This window comes from Oncorhynchus clarkii, chromosome 7 (assembly GCF_045791955.1).
Source record: "Oncorhynchus clarkii lewisi isolate Uvic-CL-2024 chromosome 7, UVic_Ocla_1.0, whole genome shotgun sequence".
NCBI classification, from domain to species: Eukaryota; Metazoa; Chordata; class Actinopteri; order Salmoniformes; family Salmonidae; genus Oncorhynchus; species Oncorhynchus clarkii.
Window position 1 is genome coordinate 55,996,252 of NC_092153.1, and position 15,567 is coordinate 56,011,818.

General features: G+C 42.5%; 1 protein-coding gene across 1 annotated transcript; it reads right to left on the reverse strand.

Moving 5' to 3' along the window:
* Positions 1-3,786: 3,786 nt before the first annotated feature.
* On the reverse strand, positions 3,787-12,494 carry LOC139414334 (transmembrane protein 88B-like). The gene is made up of 3 exons (XM_071162251.1): positions 12,281-12,494; positions 6,814-7,108; positions 3,787-4,356 (listed from the first exon to the last, which is right to left on the reverse strand). The coding sequence occupies exons 1-3, from the start codon at positions 12,436-12,438 to the stop codon at positions 4,129-4,131; spliced, it is 681 nt and encodes a 226-aa protein (XP_071018352.1). The 5' UTR covers positions 12,439-12,494; the 3' UTR covers positions 3,787-4,128.
* Positions 12,495-15,567: the final 3,073 nt, after the last annotated feature.

A 15,567-nucleotide genomic window follows, 5' to 3' on the forward strand; every position in this document is an offset into this window, starting at 1 on the left:
AACAAACACACACACTATATGTTAATGTTTTTAAATGTATGTCAATTGTAGTCGTTTGTCTGTAATGTCTTTTACGTTGCGTCGGACCCCAGTAAGACTAGCTTGCACCGTTGGCTAATGGGGATCCTAATAAAATAAAATACAAATCGGTGGGTGGTGGTTGCAAGGTGCATGATCTAGATACCCTTGTTGTGAAGAAAGTCCATTTTGGGGGCATTTATTGCTATAGTGATAAACTGCACTGCAAGAGTGGATAAGAACTCAGGAAAGATCGATATCATCGTATTTGCAGCTGAACGGTTCTTGGGAATGAAGGATGTAACGGGTGAGGAGCTGCACTGACTGGAGCTGGCGCGGTGTCATCTCAGGTCACCTGGATCGGAGTAGGGCTCGAGGTGTATTTTTATGGACTGGGGGGGATTTCCCCCTTTTCTATTCGCCAAATCCAGTATTGGGCATCAGTTTTATGTTTGAAATTTATGGCGAGTTAAGTAGAACGACTCTTTTTTTAGTTGGAGTGAGGATTCTGGGCCGATGGCTTTATCTGGGAGATCCAGTCTCTATGAATATTATAGATATGTTGGACAAGGTTATGTCAGTGAGGATAACAAGAGGTGGGCTTATTTTGGTTTTTTTGTGTGTCCGAGGAGCAGAAGGAGTGGGCTTTGCAACTGAAAAATATATTGGATTGGAATGTGTCATATGTGGATCTGCAAAGCAGGGCACATATCAAGGGTGTTATCTCTGGAGTGGCGCTAGAAGGAATCCTGTCGACGAATGTTCCGTCCTCATATGAACCAATCAAATTGAAGCCGCTTTTGTCTTATCACTCCATATGGGTTGAGAATTCTTAACTCGCCTACAGTCATCTGCCGCATTACATCGTGATTTCACAAATCATTTGTTTATCCAACTGTTTGGTTATTGTATGAGGATCAATTTAGACAAAATGCTGGCTGTACAATTTAGTTAGCTAGCTAGCCAAAAGGAAATTGCCAGCACTGTTTTATCATGCAAGAAACTAACCAAGCTTGCAACGAACTAAGCTGGTTAGCCAGTGGTGCTCATGTTGAACAATTTCAGTTTAAACTGGTAAGCGAGAGGTCTGGGTTCACTTAAAAACATACATTATTGACTGCCAAAGCATGTACACAATCCTTTACTAACCCTGATGCCTGTATTTAATAACCAGCTCCTGTTTAATGTCTCTTGTTTATTGTTTTACTTTTTACCCCAATTTCATGATATCCAATTATTAGTTACAATCTTGTCCCATCGCTGCAACTCCCGTACGGACTCGGGAGAGGCGAAGGTCAAGAGCCAGAGTCCTCCGAAACACGACCCTGCCAAGCCGCACTGCTTCTTGACACACTGCTCGCTTAACACAGAATCTAGCCGTGTGTCAGACGAAACACCGGCCAACTAGCGACCATGTCGTTTAGGCTGTGCAGGGTGCTTATATTTGTCCTGCTACACACAAGTGTGTTATAGAAATGTGTTTCTTGCATATCCCAACTCCCCCTGAGACACCAGCAGGTAGTGGGGTCCCAGCCAGAGTCACCATTGTACAGTGGCCCTAAGAAGGGAGAGTCTCTTCATCAAAGAACAAAAGTATAGGTGCCACCTGAGTGACGTAGCGCTCTAAGGCACTGCATCGCCAGCACCGGGAAACCTATGAGGTGGCTCGCAATTGGCCCAGCATCGTCTGGGTTAGGGGAGGGTTTGGCTGGCCAGGATTTCCTTGGCCCATCGTGCTCTAGTGACTCCTTGTGGCGGGCCGGGCGCCTGCAAGCTGACTTCGGTCACCAGCTGGACAGTGTTTCCTCCGACACATTGGTGCGGCTGGCTTCTGGGTTAAGCGAGCAGTGAGGATTGGCAGGGTCGTGTTTCGGAGGATGAATGGCTCTTGTTTTTCGCCTCTCCCGAGTCCGTAGGGGAGTTGCAGCGATGGGACACGACTGTAACAATCAATTGGATATCACGAAATTGAGGAGAAAAATGGGTAAAAATACAAAAAAATACAACAACAACAAAAAATTTATGGATGACGTGAATTTCTTCACTCCATCCACCATATGGGTCAGTCAATGTGCACCAACCACTCCACCTACTTCCTCAGGTATTTCATCTGCACACACTTCATGGCCTATACCAGAGAACCCCCTTGATAGGCTCTCTGCTTCGAAGATCCATACACAAAACATTCCACTCCTACTGTATATCTTTTTGAGGCACAAAGCATATGAACTGCTCTGCAGACACACAAATCTAAATAAGACCACTTTTTGTGACCAACGCCACATTATCCCCCAACGCATCCCAGATTTTCCTTGAGAAGTCAAACTGGTCTCCAAGGTAACATTGGTCCAAAACCCTCAGTCTAGACTAGGCTCGGATTTCCTAGTTTCCACCACAACTTTACTTCTCTTGTTTCCTTTCATTTTTGCCACTGTACTCATCTTCACCCGACATGCTGTCAGTTTCAAATGAAACATCCTCTCCTCTCTCGTTCCGAACCTGGATCATGTGACAAAATCATTCATTTTGATTGTCTGTCATTTTTTAAGGCCAGCTTTTTGGTTCATACTGCTGGCTTGTTTGCCTACAAGCTTTAGCTTTACCTATTGTTTGATGCTAGCCCCATTTAGCCTGCTTAGGCTTTTCCTTACCACGCCACATGTTATTGCCTCCCACTTTTGACATTCATTTTTGGAATTACAAATGAGGAGTGTGTCAACACAATATATAAGAGCAGTGAATAAGAGGGACTCTCATTTACAGTACAGGTAAAGGCATCTACTGTAATTCTGCACTAGACAGGATTTGAAACACCATAATAGTGTTTTCAACCTTTTCCATGTAAGTCTGGCAAGGTGTTAAAAAAAGTGAAGTTACAACACAACATGTCATGTTTCAGAGCAACTCAGGATGAATTTTTCAGTACACCGTCAATCTGTCTCAATACCTTCACAACCATGTGTTTCAATAATCCAGCAAAGTTAAGGTTTCGTCTCCTTTAAGGTCGTGGCAGCTCAGTTGCCACTCGTCTTAGCGTTACAAAGCACTTTATTTTAACAGTGTGTGTTACAGTAACAGCCCTGAGTGTAAAAAAAGAGAACATTCTATTAAGCTACTCAGTGTTAAAATTGGTCACATTAAACCCCAGTTAATTGGGCCACATCAGGGGGAAATGAATAAGTGCATGTACTTGTCAGTACATCTAAAGTTGGAGAGTTTGAAGTTTAATGAGGAGTCTGAAGATGACTATCAAACATCATGCCACTGCAGACCCACTGTACTGGAACCCTCCCTCTTATCACCCTTAATACTTAAAGTGTGTGTCTGAGAGAGTGTGTCTGAATAATGATGAGTGAGAAAGTGACAGACTCACAAATATCATACCCCCAAGACATGCTAACCTCTCACAAATACTATAACAGGGGAAGTTATCATTTTTGAGGTGTATGATATTTGTGCGTGTAACTTTCTCACTCATCATTATTCAGACACACTCACACTATTACAGCACTGTTGGACCTTTTTGATACACGCGCAATGACATCTGATAAATATGTGTATGCAACCATTTGATTTAGATACTGGTTTGGTGCTGAAGATAATGAATATGAGCTTGAAAAGTGGCAGAATTGCCCTTTAACCCAGATGGTGAAAATAATGAAATCAATAGAATGAACAACATCTGTCAAATGAAGTAAGATTGTAAACATATTTTCCTTCCATTCTAGACATTTGAGTGATAGTTTATGCAATACTGCTTCGTTTATCTGCTACATCATGTTCACAACTATATGTTAACAGAAAAATATAAATACACATAACAAATACAAATTCACAGAGAACAGCTGCTAGTATATCCCACCATTACCTCCACTGCCTCCTCTCTGACTAGCAATAGTCCCCTAACCACTGCCTTGTTAACATGTCAAGCTCTGTTTTTAAATAATTGTACTGGTTCCCGTTATATCCATTTGATTGTATGACATTCACTACAGTTTAATGGGACACTAAATACATTAGGTGACACAGTGATTCTCCAGGACTGGATTCTCTCTTGACCGTTGACCTATTAAACTTTTAGACAACTGGTTTATTAGAGTGTTGGTCCAATCAGACCCAAGCAAGGACGTCGCCTCCCCAGTCCAAGCCCGGTCCACGGTACCAGGCGCGTGTAATTGGCTGAAACAGCAGGAGGAGCCGCAGCCTCCGGAGCAGCCCACAGAAGATGGCTGCCGCGACCACCACCAGCGGTGACATCATCACGAAGCCCAGGATAATAAGGGCGGAGCAACTGTTGTCGTCGAGGTAACGGCAGAAAGGAGAGTGGGAGTCTAGGACCTGCGGGGGTGAAGAGGGAGACTAATGTAACATTCAGACAGAAACAGACTCCAAAGATATGGACAATTATATTCATACAGTATGTGTTTCTGAGTTGTTTTTGTTAGTGAAGCAAATGTTGGTGCTTTATCTGTAACTGAACTGAGGAGGTGTGTGTGTGTGTGTGTGTGTGTGTGTGTGTGTGTGTGTGTGTGTGTGTGTGTGTGTGTGTGTGTGTGTGTGTGCGCGCGCGCATGAGCAAGCAAGAGGGACCATATGGGGGAAGGTAGTGGGGCGTGACAGACTCTTTCCCAGTTTCTCTTCAATGTTCAGATAAGAGGCAGCTGCCAATAAAACCCCTAGGCTGTCAATTACCTGTGAGTGCCACACACAGAGAGAGAGAGAGAGAGAGAGAGAGAGAGAGAGAGAGAGAGAGAGAGCGAGAGAGAGAGATGGAGGAAGATGGAGAGAGACTGGGATGAGAGAGAGACAGATAGAGATAAGAGTGGAGCCCTTGCTCTGCTTGCTAGACTTGATTAAAAACCTGTAAGCAATGCTAATGGGTGATATACTATATACACACTGTCAGCAAGAGGGAAGAGGAGGGATACAGCTACACAGAGAGGGACCTCTCCAAGACAAACTGTTAATTGACACCCCCAACTCTGGCAGGCAGCAAGGGTCTATACTGGAACCTGTTGTCTTCTATATAGTACTGTTCACAACATTCCATTAAGCTACACATTAAAAATAGCACTCACATTCTGTATAATGGTACATCCTCCCCAGCCATCACTAATGAAGATGTAGAAATGAAAACACCTTGAAAATACCAGTGTCTTCAAGGTGTTTTAAGATATTTAGGATTGCTATTGATTTCATTAAATGGCAACTTTCCAAAGAAAGACAAATCAGTGTGATCGTACACAAAATTCTTCCAAATTTCTAAAAGGTTAGCAAACACCTGTAAAAGGTTAAACCTAGAATAGAGCCATATTTCACTGTAACATCGATAATGGAGACAAGCAAGGCCACTGTTGTATATCTTAGAGTACACTTTAGCATCATTATGAGAGTGATAGCATTTACTGACTGCCTCAGAATGCACATCATAATCCTGTTTTAGACACAGTCTCTTCTTAAAGGTGGTCTTAACATGACAGTTTACTACAAAAACCAGTTTGCTTCTCAGCACATCATAATCATGTTGTAGTCCAGTGTGTTCTACAGTCCGCCTACAATGATAGTTAAGTTCTAAATTAAAATTAAGTTTGTCAGATGCTTTAAGACCTCAAAAGTGTTCTAATGCCAAGATGCCTCCAGGCCATGTTGTCTATCCAGCAATATGCTTCCCTTTCCCATTCATTTGTGATTGAGGAATAGAGCCGGATCTACATAAGAGATGGCATGAGATGTGGTCTCATCTTGACATTAAACCACCATTATGAGATCTGCACTAACTTTGATTTTAAAGCCAACTCTCACTTTAATGTTGCCTATAGGCCAATGAAGTGATGTCAGCTTCCGGGTGATGTCTAAAGAAGGGCGAGGCTGATAGGACTTCCCTGCCAACCCCTATCTTACCCAGAAATGTAGTGGTGTGTCTGTCTGTCCCTGGGTGTTCCCAGTGCCTGTGCCATGTACTGCTGAAGAAACACAGGGTGTGCCCCAGGGTTATGCGCTTGCACTCTTCATAATCCACAGTACATACTCCCACTTGGACAGATACTTGAACCTGGACGTCCTGTCCCACCCTGAGTGTGTTTTCCTCTGGTCCAGGGTGTTCTCTGTGCCATGAGCGACAAGAACTGAATCCTACCACTCTTTAAATACTTGTGCAAGCTCGGTATACTTTTAGAGTGTTGGGTTAGGGTGGAGCAGAAGGGAATCGTTCATATAATTTCATGTTGAAACACTTTCATGTTGGGGCACGGCAGACTGTTATCCACTAGTGGGGTTCTTAATATTATGTTATTTTAGCTGGTTCCATATGCAAATAAGCTGTTATTAACTGGTTTATTAAGGGTTGCCAAGCGTAACGCAGGTTGACATAAAGTGTAGTCAACTTTGTTCTAAGGGCAGAAAGAATCTGATTGGTTTAGGGCAGAACAAATCTGATTGGTTTCTAAAAGGTCAATGGGCGGAGTTTAACAGATGCACAACTTTTGAAAACATGGCGGTTTGAACTGAGAATCTTGTAAATAAAACTTTGAGTTACAAGTTGTAATGTTTTGAAATCATTATTGTGTTACAGTAGTCTGACAAATGAGACAATATCTCTAAGATACAACTGGTGTCCTGACTTGAAGCAAAGAGTAAAATGTAGCATACTTGCAGCAACATACTAAGCTAATCAGAGAAATCTAGCAAGCTAAGCATTATGACCTCAATTCGGAGATAAAATCCTACCACAGTATTCTGATGGTCAAAGGTTGTGTTAGAGACATTGAGTGGCACTATGAGCAACCCACTACTCACCCGTGAGTGGCAGAGGAAGCCGACGTAGAGCAGCAGCGAGGCGGGCAGCAGGACCAGGGTGAACACGGCCATCAGGACCAGGACACACACCAGGACCACGCCCACGTTCCACAACAGCAGCCCCGCCCCGCACGCCACACAGCCACACCTGCCCCGGCGGCTGCCCCACGCGCTGCCCTCACTGTGGGCCAGGGGAGGGGGCAGCATCTTCACCCCCTCCCCCACCCAGAACTCCTGCTCCTTCTCCTCATCACCTGAGCCCCCCTCATCCAGGTCCACGTCCACCCCACACATCCTGATGGGGAGAGAGCGATGGAAGGAGAAAGGAGGAGAGAGAGAATACATTGATATATTTAACAATGGAGTTTTATCAGTAGGAGAGTGAATCGTCCAATGTCATTCTTCATGGATGTAGCGTAATCCTACTTTTCCTGCAATCCCCTGCCTATTGTCCTATGTTTCCCCACACGTTAATGTGTTTACCACTGGGATGTCACGGACCAACACACAGCTTTGTGACTAATGGTAAACCATTAATGCTATTGGACGTACAGCTTTAAAACAGACTTCTGAGAGAGGAAACATTAATTATGGATTTGGTGTAAGGCTGCATGAGCTGTGACTAAACCACACAAAAACAACATTATACACTTTGGAACACAAAGCTTTCCTATCTCATCCTAGAATATACAAGGTCTGAGGTCATCTGCACCTGTACACAGCCCATCTGTAAACAGCCCATCTATCTACCTACCTCATCCCCATACTGTCTTTATTTATTTATCTTGCTCCTTTGCACCGCAGTATCTCTACTTGCACATTCATCTTCTGCACATCTACCATTCCAGTGTTTTAATTGCTATATTGCAATTACTTCGCCACCATGGCCTATTTATTGCCTTAACTCCCTTATCTTACCTCATTTGCACTCACTGTATATAGACTTTCTGTTTTATTTTGTTCTACTGTATTATTGACTATGTTTTGTTTATTCCATGTGTAACTCTGTGTTGTTGTATGTGTCAAATTGCTATGTTTTATCTTGGCCAGGTCGCAGTTGCAAATGAGAACTTGTTCTCAACTAGCCTAACTGGTTATAAAGGTGAAATAAAAATAAATAAAAAAGGGCCTAAACAGCAGGAACACAGACTTCATCAAAGAAATTGGAAATACAGACATTGTCATCCTACAAGAAACATGGTATAAAGGTGATGGACCCACTAGTTGCCCTCTAGGTTACAGAGAGCTGGTAGTCCCATCTATCAAACTACCTGGTGTGAAACAGGGTAGAGAGTTAGGCTGTATTTTAATTTGGTACAGAGCGGACCTAACACACTCTATTAAATTAGTTAAAACAGGAACATTTTACATCTGTATAGAAATGAATAAGGAAATTATCTCAACAGAGAAAAATGTCCTCATGTGTGATACCTACAGTGGGGCAAAAAAGTATTTAGTCAGCCACCAGTTATGCAAATTCTCCCACTTAAAAAGATGAAAGAGGCCTGTAATTTTCATCATAGGTACACTTCAACTATGACAGACAAAATGAGAAAAAAAATCCAGAAAATCACATTGTAGGATTTTTAATGAATTTATTTGCAAATTATGGTGGAAAATAAGTATTTGGTCACCTACAAACAAGCAAGAATTCTGGCTCTCACAGACCTGTAACTTCTTCTTTAAGAGGCTCCTCTGTCCTCCACTCATTACCTGTATTAATGGCACCTGTTTGAACTTGTTATCAGTATAAAAGACACCTGTCCACAACCTCAGACAATCACACTCCAAAGTCCACTATGGCCAAGACCAAAGAGCTGTCAAAGGACACCAGAAACAAAATTGTTGACCTGCACCAGGCTGGGAAGACTGAATCTGCAATAGGTAAGCAGCTTGGTTTGAAGAAATCAACTGTGGGAGCAATTATTAGGAAATGGAAGACATACAAGACCACTGATAATCTCCCTTGATTTGGGGCTCCACGCAAGATCTCACCCCGTGGGGTAAAGATGATCACAAGAACGGTGAGCAAAAATCCCAGAACCACACGGGGGACCTAGTGAATGACCTGCAGAGAGCTGGGACCAAAGTAACAAAGCCTACCATCAGTAACACACTACGCCGCCAGGGACTCAAATCCTGCAGTGCCAGACGTGTCCCCCTGCTTAAGCCAGTACATGTCCAGGCCCGTCTGAGGTTTGCTAGAGAGCATTTGGATGATCCAGAAGAAGATTGGGAGAATGTCATATGGTCAGATGAAACCAAAATATAACTTTTTGGTAAAAACTCAACTCGTCGTGTTTGGAGGACAAAGAATGCTGAGTTGCATCCAAAGAACACCATACCTACTGTGAAGCATGGGGGTGGAAACATCATGCTTTGGGGCTGTTTTTCTGAAAAGGGACCTGGACGACTGATCCTTGTAAAGGAAAGAATGAATGGGGCCATGTATCGTGAGATTTTGAGTGAAAACCTCCTTCCATCAGCAAGGGCATTGAAGATGAATCGTGGCTGGGTCTTTCAGCATGACAATGGTCCCAAACACACCGCCCGGGCAACAACAAATTCAATCCCCTCTAGACAATTTCCTGGACAAAAGGTTATACTTTAATAGTGAAGGTGTAAACTTGGCAGTAGAAAACCTAAACAGTATTTTTAACCTCTCAGCTTCCCTATCAAATAAAAAAATGTCAACATAAGTAAATTAACAACAATGACAAATGGTTTGATGAAGAATGCAAAAACCTAAGAAGGAAATTGAGAAACCTATCCAACCAAAAACATAGAGACCCAGAAAACCTGAGCCTACGCCTTCATTATGTTGAACACGAATAGTTATCTATCCAAAATGGAGATGTATGGATAAACCACTTCTCCAATCTTTTTGGCTCTATAACAAAGAACAAACAGCAAAAACATATACATGATCAAATAAATCTTAGAATCAACTATTAAAGACTACCAGAACCCGCAGGATTCTCCAATTACATTGAATGAACTACAGGACAAAATACAACCTTCCAATCCAAAAAGACCTGTGGGGTTGATGGTATCCTAAATTAAATTATAAAATATACAGACCACAAATTCTAATTGGCTATACTTAAACTCCTTAACATCATCCTCAGCTCTGGCATCTTCCCCAATATTGAAACCAAGGACTGATCACCCCAATCCACAAAAGTGGAGACAAATTTGACCCCAATAACTACCGTGGGGGATATGTGTCAAAAGCAACCTTGGGAAAATCCTCTGCATTATAATTAACAGCAGACTCATACATTTTCTCAGCAAAAACAATGTACTGAGCAAATGTCAAATAGTATTTTTTACCAAATTACTGTACGACAGACCACGCATTCATCCTGCACACCCTAATTGATAAACAAACAACCCATAACAAAGGCAGTCTTCTCATGCTTTGTTGATTTCAAAAAGCTTTCAACTCAATTTGGCATGAGGGTCTGCTATACAAAGTGATGGAAAGTGGTATTGGGGGAAAAACATACAACATTATAAAATCCATGTACACAAACAAGTGTGTGGTAAAATTGACAAAAAAAACACATATTTCTTTCCACAGGGCTGGGGGTTGAGACAGGGATGTAGCCTAAGCCCCACCATCTTCAACATATATATCAACAAATTGGCGAGGGCATTAGAACAGTCTGCAGCACCCGGCCTCACCCTACTAGAATCTGAAGTCAAAGTCTACGGTTTGCTGATGATCTGGTGCTTCTGTCCCCAACCAAGGACGGCTTACAGCAGCACCTAGATCTTCTGCACAGATTCTGTCAGACCTGGGCCCTGACAGTAAATCTCAGTCAGACAAAAATAATGGAGTTCCAAAAAAGGTCCAGTTGCACAATAAAAATTCCATCTAGACACCATTGCCCTAGAGCACACAAAAAACTATACATACCTTGGCCTAAACATCAGCAACACAGGTAACTTCCACAAAGCTGTGAACGATCTGAGAGACAAGAAGAGCCTTCTAAGCTATCAAAAGGCACATCAAATTCGACATACCAATTAGGATCTGGCAAAAAATACTTGAATCAGTTATATAACCTATTGCCATTTATGGTTGTGAGGTCTGGGATCCGCTCACCAACCAAGGAGTCACAAAATGGGACAAAAACCAAATTGAGACTCTGCATGCAGAATCATGCAAAAATATCCTCTGTGTACAACGTAAAACACCAAATAATGCATGCAAGCAGAATTAGGCCGATACCTGATAATTATCAAATCCAGAATAAGCTGTTAAATTCTACAACCACCTAAAAAGGAAAAGATTCCCAAACCTTCCATAATAATTTGAGAAATGAACAAAACAGAGAAATGAACCTGGAGAAGAGCCTCCTTAGCAAGCTGGTCCTGTGGCTCTGTTCACAAACACAAACAGACCCTACAGAGCCACAGGACATCAACATAATTAAACTAAACCAAATCATGAGAAAAGAAAAAGAAAATTACTTGACACATTGGAAAGAATTTACAAAAAAACTGAGCAAACTAGAATGCTATTTGGCCCTAAACAGGGAGTACACAGTGACAGAATATTAAGAAACTCACATATCTAGTGGATAAAATACCACAGTGTGCAATCACAGCAGCAAGATTTGTGACCTGTTGCCACAAGAAAAGGGCAACCAGCGAAGAACTAACACCATTGTAAATACAACCTATATTTATATTTATTTATTTTACCTTTTGTACTTTAACTATTTGCACATCATTACAACACTGTATATATATGTAATATGTAAACATGTTTCCCATGCGTGAGTGAGAGAGAGAGAAAGAGAGAGAGAGAGAGAGAGAGAGAGAGAGAGAGAGAGAGAGAGAGAGAGAGAGAGAGAGAGATAAAACAACAAGGTACAGCATATTGTTGTTCCACAAAACATAATAAGGACTCATAAAAGGACCCAATTACCCTTACCATCACGCCCAGATACATTTAACTTGTGTCCGATATATCATCGTTCTTTTCATCACCCCGCCCAGTCCCATTCCTATCCCCACCCCATCCTGCGCTCAGTGGAATTGATAACAGCGATCGATCCACCGCCACTCCCCACCCCTTCACCGACCGGGCTTCTTAGTAGCAGCAGCACCACCCCCTGGATAAAAACTGGTTAAATCAATGTTGTTTCCACATCATTTCAACCAAAAAATTCAATGCAATGATGTTGAAAACGGATTGGATTTGCAACATAAATCATCAACTTTGAACCTAAATCCAATTCATTGTTGGTTGATTTCAAGTTGAATTTACATTTGTTGGCAGCTCAACCAAATGTAAATCAAAACTAGACGTTGAACTGACGTCTGTCCCCAGTGGGACTCACAACTATAAATAACACATTTAAAATTCAACACTGTCATCATACTTAAGATATAGTATTTCACAAAATACAACAATCCAAGCAGATTTGTATTCCAAATATATTTTCACATTTACCTCGCTCTGGTGTCTCTGTCGCTATGCCTCAGAAGTCTCCTTTGAAATTGTTGACCCCAGAACAGGAGCAGGTGCTTCCAAACTCCAGAGTATGTCAGAATAAGATGATATTTCCTCGTTTGCTGAGAACAGTAAAAACAAACAAAACAGCACTTCATAGGATGCGCACCTATTGCCTTTTCCAAGACAGTAGCACAGCGATGCTTGTGTGCTGCGTTCGAGTGTGTATAGATCAGAGCGGTGCGCAGAGCGCATGCTGTGAGTATGTGTACTATGTTAGTGTTTGAGTGAGAGAGAGAGAGAGAGAGAGAGAGAGAGTTTGAGAGAGTCCACCTCAGCACAATTGGACACGGCGCACTGTCCTCTTCAACATTAGTGACTTCACATGCAAGCGGTGGAGTGAAAATGAGATAACGGGATGAGCAGACCATACCATAAACCCTATTACTATTTTCCTGTTTAAATGATGTTCTCTTCTCTTTTAGCTGAATCCGATTTTCCCAACGTTTGACCTTACTTTGGAAGCTCATCTAACTTTTTTTTTTTTACTTATTTTTAAAAATTTTTAGCCAAGTTTACTTGGAGCATCATAAACTTACTCTCATGTAATGCATTATTGCATCCCTATGTTAATTATCCTTGTTAACCAAAAGCCTTGGTAACAGCGCCATCATATAAGCACAAATCCCTCAGTGATGCAACATCAGAAGACCAAAGCCAGGCAAAGCAGCACTCACCCATCTCTTGGACATAGGCTGCTTGTTGGCAGTGTTACCTGTACAGGCTCTGGTACTGTTAACCTACAGATGGGACATGGAGGGCTTGATTAATAATCCCTGTAGGTTCTATCAGCCAGACATGATGCTGTCCTACGCACCTCTCTGATGAGAGAGGTCTGGGTTGGGCTATCCCCATGTGACAGATTACGGAGACCATACACCGCTCACCCTCTTTAATGTCTCACAGTAGCCGATACCAGTCCCTCCCAAACAAAAAAACAAACACACACACATACTGTCACTCTCTCCACATTCTCTCCACTTCCCTTGCTGTCTGTAGGACTGGGCCGGGCCCAGCTGGGGAGTAGGTTAAACTGATGGTATGACATGGTTGACAAATGATGAATAGAAAACTCTCCCTGGAGTATTCTCTCTCTCTCTGGTGCAGGACCTTTTACTGGAAAAACCACCCTGTGTAGTCCTCTCCCACTGATAGTCAGGACAACTTCTCAATGCAGTCATACTGACATCTGCTGGTATGTTTGGTTATGGTTTCAAACATGGTTGGTCTTTTTTGTTCGTTACCAAATCATGCTTATTTGTCCATTGAAAGGTTTGAACAGTTTCAAGTCAAAACACACAGTCACCGGTGTTTAATCATTCCTTTTTCTTGTAATGCAAAGCAGCCATAAGTTACTGTAACTTAATATCAGCCAGGAATAGATCTCTCTGGTCAATGTAACCTCTGTCTGTCCCTGACCTCAGACACCCCACTGATCCCCTTCACTATCTGTATTTTAAACTCTATTGAGCTCTACCAACAGACAGACCAGAGAGCTGCACTAATGGACGAGCTCAAGCTGTACTCGCTCTCTCTCTCTCTGAACTCCTTCTTCCTCAGGCTTTTAGTCACTCTAACCAACTCCATCTATCGACAACACGCCACTCTGGGTTGCCATGACATCTCATTGGGAAGATTTATATTTTAGTGGCTTTATAGGTCAAAATCACTCAGTGATGGAATTATCAGATGAGAGTTAACCTTCATAAAGGTAGAAACAGGAACATTGTCCATATGATCTCAAACTCAGATAATAAAGCACTTAGCTGGTGGAGAAAAAGGAGTGGGAATTTACATTCATTTACATTACAATACTTTGTGTAGTTTTAATGCCTGCCGTTTGGTATTGGTTAAAATGGGGGGAAAGTCCTCTCTGTGTGTTTGATCTGTATGTTACTTACTAGCCAAGGGTTTCTATTAGAGAACAACATGTCCATTGTGACTGCTGTAGGCAGAGAGTAGTGAAGATGCAAACATGGCCAAAACCCTCAAATCTATAGTCCACAGTTAGAATTATAACACGCACAGCCTTAACCTCTGCACTTGAGGGAAAATCTGAAACACTATGGTGTTAGTACATTTAAATAGGTGAGATTAGGACTGGGGATTGAAAGGTAACCAATGTAAAGAGATGTAAAATTCTGTAACTTGTTTTCAAATCCGAACACTTCTCAAATCAAATCAAATCCAATTTTAATAAAATCAAATTTTATCAGTCACATGCGCCGAATACGACAGGTGTAGTAGACCTTACAGTGAAACAAGCCCCTAACCAACAGAGCAGTTTCCAAAAATACGGATAAGAATAAGAGATAAAAAGTAACAAGTAATTAAAGAGCAGCAGTAAAAAATAACAATATATACAGGGGGCTGCCGGTACAGAGTCAATATGCGGGGGTAAGGTAATATGTACATGTAGGTAGAGTTGTTAAAGTGACTATGCATAGATGACAACAGAGAGTGGCAGTGGTGTGGAGAATGGAGGGGGCAATGCAAATAGTCTGGGTAGCCATTTTACTAGATGTTCAGGAGTCCTATGGCTTGGGGGTAGAAGCTGTTTAGAAGCCTCTTGGACCTAGACTAGGTGCTCCGGTACCGCTTGCCGTGCGGTAGCAGAGAGAACAGTCTATGACTAGGGTGGCTGGAATCTTTGACAATTTTTCGGGCCTTCCTCTGACACTGCCTGGTATAGAGGTCCTGGATGGCAGGAAGCTTGGCCCCAGTAATGTACTGGGCCATTTGCACTACCCTCACGGTCAGAGGCCGAGCAGTTGCCATACCAGGCAGTGACACAACAAGTCAAGATGCTCTCGATGGTGCAGCTGTAAAACCTTTTGAGGATCTGAGGACCCATGCCAAATCTTTTCAGTCTCCTGAGGGGGAATAGGTTTTGTCGTGTCCTCTTCATGGCTGTCTCGGTGTGCTTGGACCATGTTAGTTTGTTGGTGATGTGGACACCAAGGAACTTGAAGCTCTCAACCTGCTCCACTGCAACCCCGTGTATGAGAATGGGGGCATGCTCGGTCCTCTTTTTCCTGTAGTCCACAATCATCTCCTTTGTCTTGATCACATTGAGGGAGAGATTGTTGTCCTGCACCACATGGCCAGGTCTCTGACCTCCTCCCTATAGGCTGTCACGTTGTTGTCGGTGATCAGGCCTACCACTGTTGTGTCATCTGCGAATCTAATGATGGTGTTGGGAGTCGTGCCTGGCCGTGCAGTCATGA

Coding starts and splice junctions, on each gene's coding strand:
- LOC139414334 (XM_071162251.1), bottom strand. CDS start 12,438: ATGAAGTGCTGTTTTGTTTGTTTTTACTGTTCTCAGCAAACGAGGAAA. Junction 7,109..12,280: donor GACAGAGACACCAGAGCGAG/GTAAATGTGAAA, acceptor TCTCCCCATCAG/GATGTGTGGGGTGGACGTGG. Junction 4,357..6,813: donor GCTTCCTCTGCCACTCACGG/GTGAGTAGTGGG, acceptor TCACCCCCGCAG/GTCCTAGACTCCCACTCTCC.